The 18,954-nt window shown below is 37.8% G+C and overlaps 1 protein-coding gene and 1 pseudogene across 2 annotated transcripts in view; one reads left to right on the top strand and one right to left on the bottom strand.

Annotated features, from left to right (window-relative positions):
• Window positions 1–964: 964 nt before the first annotated feature.
• Window positions 965–18,954, bottom strand: part of STAM2 (signal transducing adaptor molecule 2) — a 53,777-nt gene continuing 35,787 nt past the window's right edge. For both annotated transcript variants that reach the window (XM_033231481.1, XM_033231482.1), the window contains exons 8-14: window positions 15,776–15,870; window positions 13,700–13,782; window positions 13,475–13,562; window positions 12,435–12,489; window positions 7,110–7,263; window positions 4,348–4,517; window positions 965–1,331 (exon numbers count right to left, since the gene is read on the bottom strand). In XM_033231481.1, coding sequence (XP_033087372.1) covers window positions 1,103–1,331; window positions 4,348–4,517; window positions 7,110–7,263; window positions 12,435–12,489; window positions 13,475–13,562; window positions 13,700–13,782; window positions 15,776–15,870 — 874 coding nt within the window. In that variant the 3' untranslated portion in view covers window positions 965–1,102. The remainder of the gene's footprint in view (window positions 1,332–4,347; window positions 4,518–7,109; window positions 7,264–12,434; window positions 12,490–13,474; window positions 13,563–13,699; window positions 13,783–15,775; window positions 15,871–18,954) is intronic.
• LOC117095211 lies at window positions 11,900–12,233 on the top strand (annotated as a pseudogene).

Below are 18,954 nucleotides of genomic sequence, written 5' to 3'. Positions count from 1 at the left end.
TCCTGGCTAACACAGTGAAACCCCGTCTCTACTAAAAAATACAAAAAACTAGCCGGGCGAGGTGGCGGGCGCCTGTAGTCCCAGCTACTCGGGAGGCTTAGGCAGGAGAATGGCGTAAAACCCGGGAGGCAGAGCTTGCAGTGAGCCGAGATCTGGCCACTGCACTCCAGCCTGGGCGATAGAGCGAGACTCCGCCTCAAAAAAAAAAAAAAAAAAAATTCACACGCAATCCCATAAAAAGCGTATGCAGCATCTCTACACACCACATTCCAGGAAGAAAAACAAATAGACCATATCTTCATTAGGAATAGCCAAAGTCACTTGAAAAGGTTATTAGTGACAATTGTAAATACCAGAGATACATATAGGAAAGAAAATGTTTTTCCTCAGGGAATGGAAATGTTTCGTGGGACAGTCCTTCACAGTTGGCATGACTGTTTGGGGGACTGACTAAATGCTTTAATCACACATCTGCATTTACAAGGTCTTCACTGTTAATCACAGAAAACATTTTTGTTCCTTCCAGATTGCTCTTGCTTCTGTAGACAATTATATGCTAATTATTATTCAACATAACAGCGAGAGCAAAGGGACAATACTGCAAACACAACTGCAATTTAAGGAGCCAAAAAGAAATATGGTGGCAAGCTAAATGCTTACACACACAAAAGTTAGGCTTTTAAAATAACAGTGTGTGAGAAACTCTGAAAAAAATATTTCAAGTTCTTCAGTGCTCTTATGACATTTTAGGGGGAAACAGTGGTTTCCTTAAAATAATATTTTAATACTCCTATCTCATACTGTTTAGTGTCATAAGGCTAATTAATGGGTATCTAGATTTATGTAGAGAAAACTGAAAGAAAGACAAAACTAACTGAAAGCATCTTTAAGCTGCCTCTGATCAAAAGATTGACTTCAAACAAACTGGACTGAAAAAAAAAAAACCTTTATGGCCTTGTAGAGTTAAGAGAGGTTTTTGTGCTTTATTTATTCATGGTCCTTTTGAGTTGAGAGGAAAAAAAGTTTTAATATTTTCAGGTTGGTATCACAAGCATTGAATAATACACTTATGAAGCTTTTCAAGAAAATGCTTGCTTTGTTTCTAAAGGAGAGGCTGCTGATGGTAATTTGTGTGCTGCTGTGCAACTGGATGAGCTGGAGCTGTCACGGGAAAGCCTGCCAGTTGAGGTAAACTGGAAGGAGTGTTCTGATAAGATGACATATCCACAGACATCCCCATCTGCTGTGTGTAAGCAGTTGTACCAGTAGCTGACTGTAGGTTAGAGTTCTGGTTCATATAAGTAGGATTGGAAACAGTGTCTTGTCCAGTGCTACAAACAAAATTTTAAAAAGAAAACTGTATTTACTTTGCAATATCTAGGTTACAGTTAAGAGATCATCATGACAAAAATGCCTTTTCCATCTTCAAGTTTATGTAGTTCTGCTCTTCTGATTACAATTTAATCATTCCAGCCATTGAATACTGTTAATCAAATTTTCTTTTTTTTTTTTTTTTGAGATGGGATCTTGCTCTGTTGCCCAGGCTGGGGTGCAGATCATAGCTCACTGCATTCTCGAACTCCTGGGCTCAAGCAATCCTCCTGCCTCAGCCTCCTGAGTAGCTGGGGCTATTTTTTAAAAAATTAAATCAGTTCAGACTAATTTTTAAAAATTCCTTTTTGTAGAGACTGGGTCTTGCTATGTCGCCCAGGATGGTCTCAAACTCCTGGGCTCAAGTGATCCTCTGGCCTTGGCCTCTCAAAGTGTTGGGATTACAGGCATAAGCCACCACGCCGAGCTTGTTAATGTAATTTTTATATTGGTAAGAAGAGAGAGGCACTTGAAAACAAACAAAATATAAGATTCTAAGACCAGTTTAACTTCCCTTCTCCAGAATCTCTAACTAAAAACATTCAGAAACCATCTGAGGAGATGCAAACTGTTCTTGACTGAAGTACCCTTGGCCAGTTGCAATGAGAATGGAGTCTTGGCTCAAGATGCCACTTTTAGCCTATATTCTCCCTCCCCATCTCCCAATCCAGCACAAAGAAGTCCACCTCTTCTCTGTAAACCTCTTTCAAGCTTTCCTTCAGTAAGGACTTTCTACTTTTAAAAGGAAAACAGTGTAGTCTGCATCGGGCCCAAAATCTACCCTCACGATACTCCGCAACTATTACTTTATTGACATTTCACAAGCTAAGCTGAAAAATCACACCAAATTGCCAGACTTGTTTGTTCCTATAACTACTATGGCATACATTTATCTTAAAATATATATATAATTTTGGCCGGGTGCGGTGGCTCACACCTGTAATCCCAGCACTTTGGGAGGCCGAGGCAGGCAGATCACAAGGTCAGGAGATCGAGACCATCCTGGCTAACAGTGAAACCTGTCTCCACTAAAAATACAAAAACAAAATTAGCCGGGTGTGGTGCCTGTAGTCCCAGTTACTCGGGAGGCTGAGGTGGGAGAATGGCGTGAACCCGGGAGGCGGAGTTTGCAGTGAGCCGAGATCCTGCCACTGCACTCCAGCCTGGGTGACAGAACAAGAGTCCATCTCAAAAAAAAAAAAAAAAAAAAGTATATATACACACACATATACACATATATATACATATATATACTTACGTGTGTATGTGTGTGCGTGTGTGTATAAATAAAACAGGCGTGAGCCACTGCACCCGGCAGTTTTAGGGCTGAGCTTGGAGGCTCATGCCTCTAATCCTAGCATTTTGGGAGGCCAAGGTGAGAGAACTGCTTGGGCCAGCCTGGTCTGAGACCAGCCCAGGCAACATGACTATACCATCTCTACAAAAAATTAAAAACATTAGCTGGGTGTAGTATGTGCCTGTGGTCTCAGCTACTCAGGAGGCAGAGGTTGGAAGATTCTTTAAGCCCGGGAGTTGAAGGCTGCAGTGCACTATGATCACACCACTGTACTCCAGCCTGGGTGATAAAGCTCCATCTACAAAAAAAGTTTCAATAAAAAAATTACATAATTTAAAATTCCACCAAATATACTGCTTGCAATAAAAGAGAGAATTAGTTTCAACATTACACCACTTTTTTCTCCATAATACCTAGTGTTACCAAGGATAGCAAAATTTTATATTTTATTCTAACTGAACACTAATCTGAACAGATTTATTTAATATTCATAAAATATCTAAAATTCATACTCATGGAGTTTGAGGGTGGGAAGAGACCTTACAGATCATCTACATATGATGATATTGAATGAACATTTTGTATGGTTAAGCAAAGTGAATAGAAAGATTTAAACACAACTCTCTGAGTAGAAGTGTTTTTATTAAAAAACAGAAATACAGGGCTGGGTGCGGTGGTGCATGCCTATAATCCTAGCACTTTGAGAAGCCATAGCAGGCGGATTCCTTGAGCTCAGGAATTTGAGACCAGCCTGGGCAACATGGCGAAACCCCACTTCCACAAAAAAATACAAAAATTAGCAGAGCATGGTGGTGCTCGCCTGTAGTCCCAGCTATTCGAGAGGCTGAGGAGAGTGGATAGTTTTGAGACTGGGAGGTCAAAACTGTAGTGAGCTGAGATCATAACTCTGCACTCTAGCCTGGGTGACTGAGTGAGACCTTGTCTTAAAAAAAAAAAAAAACAAACCTTGGCCAGGCGCGGTGGCTCACACCTATAATCCCAGCACTTTGGGAGGCCGAGGCGGGTGGATCATCACGAGATCAGGAGTTTGAGACCAGCCTCACCAACATGCTGAAACCCCGTCTCTACTAAAAATACAAAAAAATTAGATGGGCGTGGTGGCACCTGCCTGTAACCCCAGCTACTCAGGAGGCTGAGGCAGGAGAATTGCTTGAACCTGGGAGGCAGAGGTTGCAGTGAGCAGAGATCTAGCCACTGCACTCCAGCCTGGGTGAAAGAGGGAGACTCTGTCTCAAAAAAACAAAGCAAAACAAAAAACCTGAACTACAAATTCCACAGTTCAAACACCCTTCTTTTTAAGGGTCAAAGTAACAATAGTTTTCTAATTTTTAGGAGTATATGCACATAAATAAGTCTGGGGCTACTTCACAGGCTGATTATAGCACAGTGCTAAGCACATAATAGGCTTAGTCTCATAAAGGACAATTAGCTTTATTTTGTCCCAGGGATGCAGACTGTAAGCTTAAGTAAGGGCAATAATCTCAGTATGGGTAGCAAAGCTAAGGTAACACCATTCCACTTCACAGGATTATGAATAAACAGTTCTGTAACTTCATCTTAGTAAGGGTCTATATATTCCCAATAAGGGTCTATATATTCCCAAATCTAGGAAAATAAACACACATAATTATAAAATTAACACAGCTCCCAAAACTTACCTTAAATATGAAGTTTGAGCAGGCTGTGTTGTCACTGAGGAATTCACATTTGGAGGCAGAGATCTCAGTGGACCAATCTGATCGGGTCCTAGGCTATAGCTTTGGGCAACAGTTACTTGGTGAATGCTCTGACCCATATAGTTTCCACCATGTGATTGAACTGGATATGTCTATTAATCAGAAAGAAAAAGTTGATTCACGAATCTCCCAAACATGTGCCTAATAATATATTTAAAATGTTAAAAGACTTAAAAGGAAAGAAACTATACTTCTTTGGGAAGCAATCTGATTCTACCAATCTATCCATCTTAGAACTAAAAGTGGAGAACTGTCAAATCACAGTGCCAAATCTATGAAAATTTGATTTGTTTGGCTGTTCTTTTATTTTTACAGAGAGCTGGGAGAAAGACAGGTGGTATACTTTTAAGTAGTGGATTGCAATCTACCCAGGTTGCCTATTACTCAGTAAACATGTCTTGCTGTTGAGCCACAGAAAACTGTACACTCCCTTGAAGGGAAGCCCACCATCACTTAAAGTCACTATAAGAATGATAACCTTCTTTACCCTCATCCCAGGATGACTCATCCAACTCCTTCCTAAGAATGAAACTTAAGAGAAAAAGCTGAAAAAGAAATAGTATAAGGGTGCCAGGGCTTCCCTGGCAATGTCTACTTTCTCTCTTACCTTTAAGACAAACAGGACAAAAGTAAGGAAGAGTTATGGGTAAAAGACATGTATCCTCAGGAAATAGCGAAAATGGTTTAGGTCTCTTTGGACATTTATATGTGCCCTACTTATTTTCAGGACAACAGCTCCTTAAGGACAGGGTCTACCACCTGTCTACTATATATAGCATCAAAACAATGCACACATTTAATATATCATACCATAATGATCATCAATCCAGTTTTAAATTAAGCTATTTTTAAAGCAAAGACCATTTATCTGAAAATTTAGAATGCTAGAAATCCCAAATAAGCTACATTAAGTACAATCCCATTACCTCCTTAGTAGACATGTAACAATCTACTGACAATAGGCTGAGACTGTGAGAATCAGCTTCTTCTGCAGTTTAGGGTTCCTGAGTAGCCTACACAGATACAACTAACGTGTTACCCCAACTGCTTCTAGTAGAGATATATTTTTGTCAAATTAGAATAGAAACTTTTGAATATTTCAAATGCTCGAGTGAATAGTGTAGATACAGATTACATGAGGAATCAAACAGAAAGTTAACTTTTTAGAGAAATGAGTTGTGCTTGGCAAAACGCAGTAAGTAGAATGCAATTAAACACCAAAACCCGACACAGAATAGCAAATAACCCTTTACAGACACATAAAAAAGCCAACATAGTTTTATCATACAACGATGCAGACACTGCTTTTTGTCCCACTTTCACAGCAGCAGCAAACAACTCTGAAAACAGAAGCAAACTGAGTAACTCCCAAATGTCTTTTGCAGTCAGAAATCGTTCCTACCCTCCTAATTTTCAAAAAGATCAAGGCATGGCACATTTGATAAATGTATCTTGTCTGACGTGACAGTTACCATAGTGACTATTCTTTTTTTACTTAACAATTATGTTGTGTCAAGTCATCTGAATTATTCACCCACATTCTACCCTTTCTCCTTGGTGTCTCCTTCACATGTACCTTTAGATACCAGTGTTCATAAATTAACATGCATTTTGCTCATCCAAGCTCATTCTGAATTCAATTGGCTAACTGGCTGAAATTTCAAACATGCTTCTGAATGGGGATACTGACAAATATAAAGCATTCACTTCATATGGCAAGCACACAAAAAAGGTGAAAAGTACTGGAAAAAGATGGCTTACGGATGTTCATGGATGGCTTATGGAGTCTGTACCTCCTAGATGTGTATCATATCTTTGCTATGCACAAATTTTTAACAACTTAAGTCATGCAGCTAAGTAAAGGAAGTATAAAGCATACTCTAGAAGTTCATTGTGCCTGTTAATAATCATATGAGTCAAATAAATCTTTATGGAAATTTGTAAAGAAATGTTAAATCTTGTTGAGCAGCAGCAAAGTGTTGGTACCTGGGGAACTTCTGATATGCTAGGTACTGTCCGAAATCAAAAAATTTATACTCCACATTTACAAAAAGGATTTATACTTACATAAAAGATTTATGCTTTATACTTTCTTTTTTTTTTTTTTTTTTTTGAGACGGAGTCTTGCTCTGCCGCCCAGGCTGGAGTGCAGTGGCCGGCTCTCAGCTCACTGCAAGCTCCGCCTCCCGGGTTCACGCCATTCTCCTGTCTCAGCCTCCCGAGTAGCTGGGACTACAGGCGCCTGCCTCGTCGCCCGGCTAGTTTTTTGTATTTTTTAGTAGAGACGGGGTTTCACCATATTAGCCAGGATGGTCTAGATCTCCTGACCTCGTGATCCGCCCGTCTCGGCCTCCCAAAGTGCTGGGATTACAGGCTTGAGCCACCGCGCCCGGCCCCTATGCTTTATACTTTCAAAAGCACATGAAGAACCAGAACTACCCTCACATATTTAATGGTCTTTTCATCCATGTTAAAACTGAACTAAAATGTACTTGTGAAATATCAGTATCTGTCTAAGTTGTTCTGGTGAATGTTAATTGTTCAGTCAATATTTACTGAAACAATCAAAGATAAATTTTATAATTTTATTTACAGACAAAAGAAATCTTAATACTATGCTGTAAAACACTTTTACTTTAAAACTTGTTTATAATTTAGAAAATGTTCTCAAAAAACATGCTCACCTGCATTGGAACCCCGGATGATGCAGGTGGGTAATGTGCTGGAGGGTGGAGCTTTGAATAGACTGAGTACACTGGTGCTTCATTCACCAATTTGTTATATAGTTCCAGAGCTTCCAGGACTTTTACATTCAATTCAGACAATTCTGAATGCTTCCTGATGTAGAAGAAAAGTATTATAATACTCTTCTAGTTTTTAGCATCTATTTAGTAATATAAATTATTTTTTAAATTTAGCACAATTTCTATTCATATATTAAAAGGTTATTTTATATTTAATGAAAGAATATTCACAAAGGGAAACTGAGAGGAAGAACTGCTTAATCCTTGTAATAGCTAGCCTGATACTGAGGCAGGAAAACAGGGTCTGGAGGCAGGGAATCTAAGGCTGTTTTTCAAGCTGACTTCTTGTAACTACACTGAAAGGAAAACCAACCCGAACTTTCCACACCTAAGTAACAAAAGGACCAGAGGCTGCTCCCTTTGCAAACTCCCCACGTTTTCTGTGCAGCAGATGGGAAATTGGGTGTCCGAAAAAAATCAGACTGATTACAGTTGCAGTCTTCGTTTGCAACTTTGTAACTTAAGCCTCTGAATGTTGGCTGTCCACAACCAGCCTCTGAATGGCTGCTCCAGCCTGTGAATGGTTGCTGTCCACAACCAGCCTCTGAATGGCTGCTCTAGCCTCTGAATGGTTGCTGTCCACAACCAATCAGACTAACTGTGGGCAGAGTCTTCATTTGCATAGAAGCATAACTAACTTCTCCCAAGCCTCTAACTGGTTGCTTTTTGCAACCAATCAGATGTTTGCACAGCACTGTGACCTTTGTAACTTCATTTCAGCCTCTGGTTGGCTGCTTTCTGCAACCAGACTGATCGTGAGCTTCCACTTCATTTACGTGAGGTGAGCATGACGCAGCCAATGGGAAACTTCTAGGGGGTACTGTACTTGGACCCAAGAAGGTTCTGTATCTGGGTTCTTCAGCTGCTGCTCAGGCCCACTCCCACACTGTGGGGCGTACTTTCGTTTTCAATAAATCTCTGCTTTTGTTCTTCTGTTGCTTCGATCTTTCCTTGCTTTGCTGGGCATTTTGTCCAATTCTTTCTTCAAAATGCCAAGAACCTGGACAACCTGCAGTCACAATCCTCTACCAGTGACAATATGACTTTATAATATTAGGGAAAAGTCCTTTCCATGCCTCATAACATGCAATCAATTCATAATTTTGGTGCTGAGAGAATTTACTTTCACACATTCCAGTTTTATTTTGAGAATTCAATCATTAAAAAGAAAATTCTCAATTTGGGTAAGAATCTGGGCCTGATTTATAAATCTCAATAAAAAAAGTACCCAGGCAAGGCCCAGAACCTCTATGAAGTACATATGATGGAAATTTAAAAACACTTGTTAAAAAAAAAAATCACACACATTTTCATTTGTTTATATCCATAAAAATATCAACTGAAAAAAAAAAAAACTTAATTATCCTTGAAAATCCAAGTAAAAACAATGTGTAAGACTAGTCTCTACAGCTCGTTTGTTGGTTGGTTTATTTTGAGAAAGTAAACCAAAACTTTATTATGTAATAACAACAAATCCAAATAAAAGCATCTTCAAATATGACCAAGAACCTTCAGAGCAGACTCTTCCTACTTGATACAATTTTGTCTGTTCCCCTGGGAGTAATAAAGAACTCTCTTTGCACTGTCAAATTTATAAAAGTTAACCACTTTTCATCTGGCCTGAAACATCCATAAGCCTTTTTATTGAAATGTGGTTCTTTCTATATAACCACAGAGAGGCAACAAGCAGAGGCACACAGACACAGGACTACCAAGTAAACAGCCACTGAGTCCTATCAAGATTTGTCACTTTTCTTCTACTAGTCTTTTATGTCTGAACAACAACAACAACAAAAAGTTTGTTCCCTCTCTGGTAGGAATGACTGCATTAAGCAGGTCAAACTGTAGTATCAAAAATAACAGTTACGAGCCACCCAGAAAGCTACAGAAATTAGTGCCATGTTAACAAATGCATAACTAAAATTTAACTGTAGGCCACAAAACCCAGTATGTTGATGAAACAACAGAAAAATGCAGTAGAAAGATGTGATCACTGTGTTTGAAATCCCCTTAAAGATTTGAGACACAATCCCAAAGTAATAAGGCAAAAGAGCAACTTGATCAGATGGTAGAAAATTATCTTTGGAGGACAGAAGGAAATAAGATTAGAATAGTCTGGAACATAGTTAAGGCCAGAATATGAATCTCCAATAAATCTACCTAAACTTTTTTGGAGTCAATTTACATATTTACTCAATATAATTTCTTAGGGTGATAAAATGCTACAAAATTTCATTCTGTAAAACGACAGAAATGAAATGTACAATTTAACTTTCTAACAGTAGAGTTGTTTTTCTCAGTAGGAATAACAAACGCAATGATCCATTCAAGGGAAAAATTGATATTTTATTCATCTTTGAATACTTGACAAGGGTAAATAATAGTCAATAAGAATTTGTTGAAGAACAGGAAACATTTCCCAGAACAGGAGCTGCATCTGCAGCTGTGGCCATGGAACAAGAAAATATGCCAGTTGGCCTATTCAAAAACTGAAACGGGTAAGAAAACTGGTTAATGATTGAGTTCTCACTCAAAAAATTAACTAACACCAGAATGGTCACTTTGATTTTTTTTTGAGACAGGATCTCATTGTGTCACCTAGACAGGAGTGCAGTGGTGCAATTTTGGCTCACTGCAGCCTCCTTGACCTCCCAGGCTCAAGCGATCTTCCCACCTCAGCCTCCTGAGGAGCTGGGACTACAGGTGCATACCACCAAGCCCAGCTAATTGTTAAAATTTTTTTTTGTAGAGATGGGGTCTCACTGTATTGCCTAAGCTGGTCTCAAATTCCTGGGTTCCGATGATCCTCCCACTTCAGCCTCCTGAAGTGCTGGGATTATAGGTGTGAGTCCCCACACCGGCCTCACTTTGACTTCTAATTCTTCTAGATCTTTTCCTTTAACAAAGTTATTTTTATGAACCAAAAATAAGATTAAATTGTCATAGCTTCTGCCTTTTTTCATTATATATTATAATATCTGTTCATATCAAGGGATAATTATCAAGGACAATGATTTTCATTGTAGAATGTGTGGACACACACTCCGTCCTCCATGTCCATGGGTTCTGCATCCGTGTACTCAACCAACTTCAAATTGAAAATACAAAACATTAAAAAAAATTGTGTCTGAACTAAACATACAGCCACATCTATAATACTTTTTAATCTTTTCCAGTTTGATTATTCACTAACCATTAACATCCTGCATTGAAACAAAGTAGATGTGTAAGGAAATATTTAATGCTTTCTCTAAAATATGGCAAAACCACTGTCAATTGACACACAGATTTTTCATTTCTTTAGAAAACACAACAAATTTATTTTTAAAATGTCCCCTGGAACAAAGATGACAATCTCTGGTGACTAGGAAAAGTCCTGCTGCTACTGCACTTCTCTGGCACAGGCAGAAAAGTAGTAGTTTCTGTTCTCCTTCTTATTTTGGCCCTATCTGATCTCTTTTTCTTGTGCTGTTTATATATTAATTCAATAAATACCACTAGAGAGGGATGATGATGGAATAAGCCCTATCCCTTGTTTTCCTTTCACTAAGGGTTCTCTCTCTGACTTCAGATAGAGAGCTAAGAAATAAGGGAGCAGAACCAAGTTAAAAGCTCAACCTTGAAAGTCTACCCTTCAGTGTTGCTCCTATTTTTAAAGTGTGATCCTATTTAAACAATAAGGGCCAGGCACAGTGGCTCATGCCTATAATCTCAGCACTTTGGGAAGCTGAGGCAGGAAGATCACTTGAGGCCAAGAGTCTGAGACCAGCCTGGGCAGCACAGCAAGACCCTGTCTTAAAAAAAAAAAAAAAAAAAAAGCTGGGTGTGAGCCTGGGTGCAGTGGTTCACGCCTGTAATCCCAGCACTTTGAGAGGCTGAGGTGAGCGGATCACAAGGTCAGGAGTTCAAGACCAGCCTGGCTAATATGGTGAAACCCCGTCTCTACTAAAAATACAAAAATTAGCAGGGCATGGTGGCGGGCACCTGTAATCCTAGCTACTTGGGAGGATAAGGCAGAGAATGGCTTGAACCCAGGAGGTGGAAGCTGCAGTGAGCCGAGATCGTACCACTGCACTCCAGCCTGGGTGACAGGGCAAGAATCTATTAAAAAAAAAAAAAAGGAAAAAGAAAAAGAAAACGACGTAGGGTAAAATTAAAAGAGCAATAGAAACAAAGAAATACAAGGACAAGAAATGAAAAGAGAAGACATGATTTAGCTTCAAACACTAGAGAAATTTCATTTAAAATTTTTATAAGTACCACTTCTCATAAGAATTCAATTCTTGGCCAGGCACAGTGGTTCATGCCTGTAATTCCAGCACTTTGGGAGGCCAAGGTGGGCAGATCATGAGGTCAGGAGTTCGAGACCAGCCTGGCCAACATGGTGAAACCCTGTCTGTACTAAAAATACAAAAATTAGCCGGGTGTGGTGGTGCATGCCTGTAATCCTAGCTACTCAGGAGGCTGAGGCGGGGGAATTGCTTGAACCTGGGAGACAGAAGTTGCAGTGAGCCGAGATCGTGCCACTACACTCCAGCCTGGGCATCAGCGCAAAACTCCATCTCAAAAAAACCCCCCAGAAAACTGTTATCTTTAAATAAAAAGCACCTGACTCCCCAGCTATCTTGGCAGCTCCTCTTAGTTGGGGACCTTCCTGGACTTAAGGCAGGATGGTCTCAAAGAAGAGTAAAAAGTCAGTGGAGTTGATCAATTCTAGGCTCCAACTCGTTATGAAAAGTGGAAAGTATGTGCTGGGGTAAAAGCAGACTCTGAAGATGATCAGACAAGGCAAAGCAAAATTGGTCATCCTCACTAAAACTGTCCAGCTTTGAGGAAATCTGAAATAGAGTGCTATACAATGTTGGCCAAAACTGCTGTCCATCGCTACAGTGGCAATGATGGGCAGACCATGCAGAAAATACTAGAGTATGCACACTGGCTATCACTGATCCAGGCAGTTCTAATATCACTAGAAGCATGCTAGAAGAGACTGGTGAAAAGTAAGCCATGCAAAATTTTTATTTAATAAAACTTGTCAGAGCTTGTTGCACCACCTTGCTATAAGTTTGTAAGAGTTTGGGAAACTGAAAAACAATTTCCACGAATTGTGTAGTTCCACAAAAACTTTCCCTACATTACCGTTTGCCAAAAAACAAGTGAACCCCCCAAAACTATGCTTTTTATTCCTTGCATGAAAAATCTCACCTATCAATTTCTTCGAGTTTTTCATCTATCATTGGACCCATCTGTTGGCAGATATCTGTAAATACAAAAATACTTACAAATACAGAAAATCCAATTTAAGCCAATTTCAACAATTTTTAACAATATAGCACCAATATACAACACTATGCATAATACACAGAGATTAAGCTCATGCTAGAGAAAGACTACTATTCAGCACTACTACTGTACATTACTATCACGTGACTAAAAGCAAGGTCAACTTTAAAATAAAAACCTCATTATGTTTTCTTGAAACTATTAACTAAGTTGACAGACTGTCAAATCTGGAGTTATCCCAAAGTCTTAAAGACATCTAGAAAACTATGACTAGTTAACTAAAACAAACTTGGGCCACAATATATAAATTATGTAACTTATGCCCATCAGATATGAAGATTTTTCATTTACTTAAGACATTTCAAGATTAAACAGTATATTTCCCAATGTGAACACTGATACTATAAAGAGCACAATGCTGTATTCTATATTCATAATCAGATGTTTCTTCTATATAACAAGGATTTATTTACCAGAGATTCTTCTCCCAAGGGATTTTTTTAAAAACATAAAAAACACGTTTTAATTGTTCTCACATTTCTTAGAGACTAAAAGACATATCAACATGAATCAAGTGACTATGTTACGAAGTTAACAACGATCATGTATAATTTTGTCCTTTAAATTCATAATACAAGAAAATTGAACAGGAATAAGCATTTTAAACGTTTTGACTCAATTTGATATGCTGTTATTTTTAATTCTGTCCTTTTTTGGACTGCAAAAATCTTCAGCCAATTTTACTTGTAGGCTTAAAGAAATAAAAAGACTTCCTTTATGAAAAGGATTTGCAGGTTTATGACAATGCCTTCTGAGTAATACTTTTACTATTTTACTGTACTAGTCTGTTCCCTACCAGAGATTTCTAACCTCTAGAGGCAAATACAAGGCAGAAGAAACTGAAAACATTATGAATAGCTAAAATAGTAAATAACATTAAAATAATATCTAATAGTCACTACCTTCTAAATCCAAAAGGTCTTGGGAGTCTGGTTTTGAATCTGTTGGATCTATACTCTGAAGTACCTGCAGGGCTCTATCCATCTTATCCTAAAAAAGTAATAGGACACTTTTTAAAAACTCAAGAGTTTTAACTTCAGTGAATATGAAATTATTCTTTCCAAGCACTCTCAAAGATAGTACATTTAAATGTCTTGATAGTTTATTAAACAAAAGAGGGACTCTACCTCATCTATATAAACAGGCTCAGGCTCTGATTTCTTAATTTCCTCCACATCATCATCAATTACATTCAATTTGTCCACAGCCGCTATAGAAACAAAGTAAATTTTAAGTTCCTCAGCATTTACTTCAGTAATTTTAGTTATTAATTTATAAGTGGTCTATGATTGTCCATAAGAAAAAAAAATAGAAGTCCTTCAAATATTCACCACATTTCATAATCAGTATGTTATTACATACGTTTGGTCATTTATTTCACAAACATTTATTTAGTATTCATTATGTGCCAGGCATTGTTCAGGCATTTATACATACACCAGTGAATAAAACAGACAAGAATCTCTAACCTTATGGAACTTAAAATTTTAGTGGAACAAGTGTGCAATATTAACAGCAGCTGACATTTTAGGCATTTTCCTGAAAACTGAGTGTTACCACTGGGGTGAATAAATGTATGAGAGCAGATTATTATCTATCTAGCTAATTTCAAACTTACATCTGTGAGTTCCTTCTACTCTTCCCTTCTATTAAAAAAAAACTATTGCCTATATGAACAAAAAATAAAACTTACTTTAAGCTAACTTTGATAATAGTTAAAACAACACTAAACACAAAAGTTTTTCATGAAGAGAAGGTTGAAAAAAAACTTACAAATACACAAACCCAGAAAACTACTTAAATGTTCCCTGAAGTATTGCTAGAATGTACCATATTTTAACAAAGTAAATTTTGGTAAAAATAAAACTACAATAAGAACCTACATAGCCAAACAATTTTAAATCCCAACTGTTAGCCATTTATTTCAAACATCTGGCTAACTTTCAAAGAACAGAAATCAGCATAACACAAGGATAAGATGAAAACCCACAGTATTTTTTCCTGTTAATACTTTCCAGCCTATGTCAAGGAGAAATTGCTGTATAGAATCCCCTGAGCATGATCTATAAAGTTATTTTTTAAAGGTATCTCTAATATGCCTATCTACCTAGAGAGTCAGATAAGAGGAATAAAAGTATAAATAATGGCAAAGTACTCTATATTCAAATCAGTGAGTATCAACTTCTCACGACTTCATTTTTCTGAATGTATCACTCTACACATACAAAGACGATGTTACACATGATGCATAATGCTTTCATTTGAAGTTCTTTCTCCTGAACTGGAAAGGATTAGCACTGATATATCCCTCAGTGAGTCAGTGTTAAGGTCAGACTGTCTTGACTTTAGAATCCTCGCTCAATCACTTACTAACCCCTCAGCCTCAGTGTCCTTATCTGTAAGACAGGGCAACAAAAGTAGCTATCTCACAGAACTGTGAGATTGAAATGCAATATTACAAATGACTTAGCACAATGCCTGACAAATAATGAATGCTCAAAAACCAGTAACTATTTCTGATTATCATCATTAGTATTATTACAAGCTGTTCCTTTACACTCAGATCCCCCCACCTCCCTACCTGAATAACAAATGGAATGCTTTCTCAGCATCGTTGACAATGGCTAAAGTGTCTAAAATGGAACTGTCTGTGGCTGCAGACTGACTAAAGTTCAGCAGATCTGAACCAGGAAGCTTAGTGGCTTGATTACATTACTTTGTTATTGTTTCAAGCTCCCTAGGATCAAATCAAGGTGAGGAAAGGTCTAAAATTTAGGAGTACTCCTAAACCCAGTAATTATATTCGGCACTTGCCAACCACAACTTCCCCACACCATTCCCGCTTTGCCACTGTGGTTCACTGATGAATCAAAACACTCTTTGTACAGAATAGATATGAACTGCCTCTTACGCTACACAGTTAGGTTGATTTAAATACCTGCATGGTCACATATGATTTTATGCCTGACTTAACTATGTATGCTAACTCTCAAAAGATGTAAAATAAGAGGAAATATTCTTGCAATTGACACAGGCTAAATTAACCCCTTAATTCGGTTAAAAAGTAGGTGAGATTGTCATGCCTAGAAAGAAATGATTTAAAACAAAAAGTTAAATGCCAATCTACTTTACATCCAAAACCAAATCATAAAATTTAAGTGAAAAAAACTTAAATAGATCTAATGTTCTCTAAGATAACTTACCTGCCTCAGTCTCTACGTTTAAATTAGTTGTTACAAAATTGGATGGGAAAAGTCCTATTCCTCTGTGATTTTCTCCTTTCCACCAATTGGCATCACTAAAAATACAGTGCAAAAAATATCATTTGTTCCCTCACATTTTAATACAATAGCAAAGAGGAATTAAAAATTAAATTTAGCCTCCTTTGAATATATTCATTTACATGCAGCTATAATTAAGTCATTTTTCTTAAATTTAATAAATATTAAAAAGTACAAGTAAAACAAATATCCACATCCCTATATCTAAATTGAGAATCAGGCCAGGCGCGGTGGCTCACGCCTATAATCCCAACACTTTGGGAGGCCAAGGTGGGCAGATGACCTGAGGTCAGGAGTTTGAGACCAGCCTGGCCAACATGGTGAAACCTCGTCTCTACTAAAAATACAAAAATTAGCCAGGCATGGTGGCGCACACCTGTAGCCCCAGCTACTTGGGAGGCTGAGGCAGAAGAGTCACTTAAACCTGGGAAGAAGAGGTTGCAGTGAGCCAAGATGGCACCACTGCACTCCAGCCTGGGTGACAGAGCAAGACTCACCTCAAAAAAAAAAAAAAAAAAAAAAAGAACCAATTAGCAATTCATCACGTGTTACTCTGGGCTTTAAAAAAGTAAGGCTGGGTGTGGTCATGTCTGTAATCCTAGCACTGTGGGAGGCTGAGGTGGGTGGATCACCTGAGGTCAGGAGTTCGAGACTAGCTGGGCCGACATGACAAAACCTCATCTCTACTAAAAATACAAAAATTAGGTGGGTGTGGTGGCAGGTGCCTGTAATCCCAGCAACTCGGGAGCCTGAGGCATGAGAATCGCTTTAACACGGGAGGCAGAGGTTGCAGTAAGCTGAGATCACATCACTGCACTCCAGCCTGGGGGATAGAGTGAGACTTTGTCTCAAAAAAAAAAAAAAAAAAAAAATTAAAAAATTAAAAAGTAAACAGGAAACACTTAAGTGCCCTTTAGTAATGACCCCAAATCCCAGACCACATCCATCTTACCACACTACCATAATAAAGTTGGTAGCCCTCCTGTCTGTTTTTTGTTCTTTTACACCTATCTATAGCCAAGTCCATACAGAAACAGACACAGATGCTAATCCATACAGATCTTTTTAATTTTATATATTAATTCTTTCAAATTTTGCTTATTCCTTTTAAATTAAAATTCCTATGGCCTAATCACACGAATAGGCCATATTTAGCCATTCCTGTATAGATGCATATTTAGGCTGATTCCAGTCTTTACCACCATTATAAAGATAAGGTAATGATCATCCTAGACTTGAAGACACACATGCAACAATTTGTCTGCACTTATTCACAGACGTGAACTTGCTGGGATTTATGAATATAAATATTTCCTTTGTTTTTTTTTTTTTTGAGATGGGGTCTTGCTGTGTCACCCAGGCTGGAGTGCAGTGGTGCGATCTTGGCTCACTGCAACCTCTGCCTCCCAGATTCAAGCCATTCTCCTGCCACAGTCTCCCAAGTAGCTGGGACTATAGGTATGCACCACCACTCTTGGCTCATTTTTGTATTTTTAGTAGAGCTGGGGTTTTGCCATGTTAGTCAGGCTGGTCTCAAACTTGATCTCAAGTGATGTGCCCACCTCAGCCTCCCAAAGTGCTAGGATTACAGGTGTGAGCCACCACACCCAGCCATAAGCATTTCATTTTACTAGATACTGCCAAATGTTCCCTAGAATGGCTGTGAAAATTCACCTTCCTCCTTCCCCCGGTTGCATGTAACAATGTCATCTTTCCTTGTATGTGATAATCTCCCCAACTAACACTGGATAATCAGACAGGAGAGAAATCGTATTTCACTGTATGCACGTGCATTTCCCATGCATCTACTTGTGCTTGCTAGCTATTCAGACTGCCTTTTCTGTAAATTGCCTGTTCATATTTTTGCCCACTTTTCTTATTCTATTGGGTCATTTGTCTTTTTTCATGGATCTGTAGAAGTTCTTTATATATTTTGGACAGCAGTTGTTTGTCTGAATTATGCAGATACCTTCTTCTAGGCTGTCACTGTCTTTTTAGCATATGTTTATGGTTTAACTGTACAGTGGTTTTTTTCCCTATGCAATCAAATTTGGCAATCTTTTCTTTCATGGCTTATACTTTTACCTTTTTCTACCCTTAAACTCCTAAATCTATTCTCCTATATACTTAACTGTAGTTTTAGTTTGTTTTTGCTTTTTCTTTTTCCCCTCTCATATGTTTAGGTCTTTAATTCATTTGGAATGAAATTTTAATGTACTATGTAAAACTTACCAAAATTTTATCTGTACTATAAAAAGAGCCATTCATCACAGCAAAATTTATTAAATAGTCCATCATTTTTTCTACTAATTTATAATACCCTACCTTTCAAACAGTAATCTGTTCATGAGCCTATTTCTAGATTCCATTCTGTTGCAATACTCCATGAATCTATTTACGCATCTTGTTAATGTACCTTAACACCTGCCAGGGAAGATATCCTTTTTAAATTACTCTTTCTCATTTATTACACACCTTCAAATTTCCACATTAACATTAAATTTCTTTTCAAGTTCTCTGGGGAAAAAGTCCTGTTGGGATTTGAATTGGAAATGCACCAAAATTATGCAATAATATAAGAAAAAGGAAATCTTTGTAATGTTAAGGTTTCTTCCCTATGAACATGGTATCTTTCTCCATTTACATTTATATAAAACATAATGTGTAAATATATATTTGTATTCTTTTATAGCTTTCAAATAATTTTATAATTTAATTCATAAAGACCTTATGTATCTTTGTTAGGCTTATTCGTTTCTAGATCATTTATATAATTTTTGTTACTACTGAGAATGTCTTTTTTTCTACTATATTTTCTAAAAAGTTGTGATTAAAGCATACTACTGAGTTTTGTATGTTGAGCTGGTATCCAACAACCTTGATGAACTCCTACCACTTGAAATAGTTTGTCCATTGGACTCCTGAACTTTCTATATGGAAAATCACAGTATCTGGAAATAATGATAATTTTATCTATTCCTTTCCAAAAATCTGACTTACTGAACAGACATTCTTAAGTATGAGTCTTACGTATGAACTAATGTCTATGATTATGAAACATCATTTCATTTATGAGCACTAGAAAGAGATGAGTTATATAT

This window comes from Trachypithecus francoisi, unplaced genomic scaffold (genome assembly GCF_009764315.1).
Source record: "Trachypithecus francoisi isolate TF-2019V2 unplaced genomic scaffold, Tfra_2.0 Lachesis_group13, whole genome shotgun sequence".
Classification (NCBI taxonomy): domain Eukaryota; kingdom Metazoa; phylum Chordata; class Mammalia; order Primates; family Cercopithecidae; genus Trachypithecus; species Trachypithecus francoisi.
This window is presented reverse-complemented; position numbering and strand designations above follow the sequence as displayed.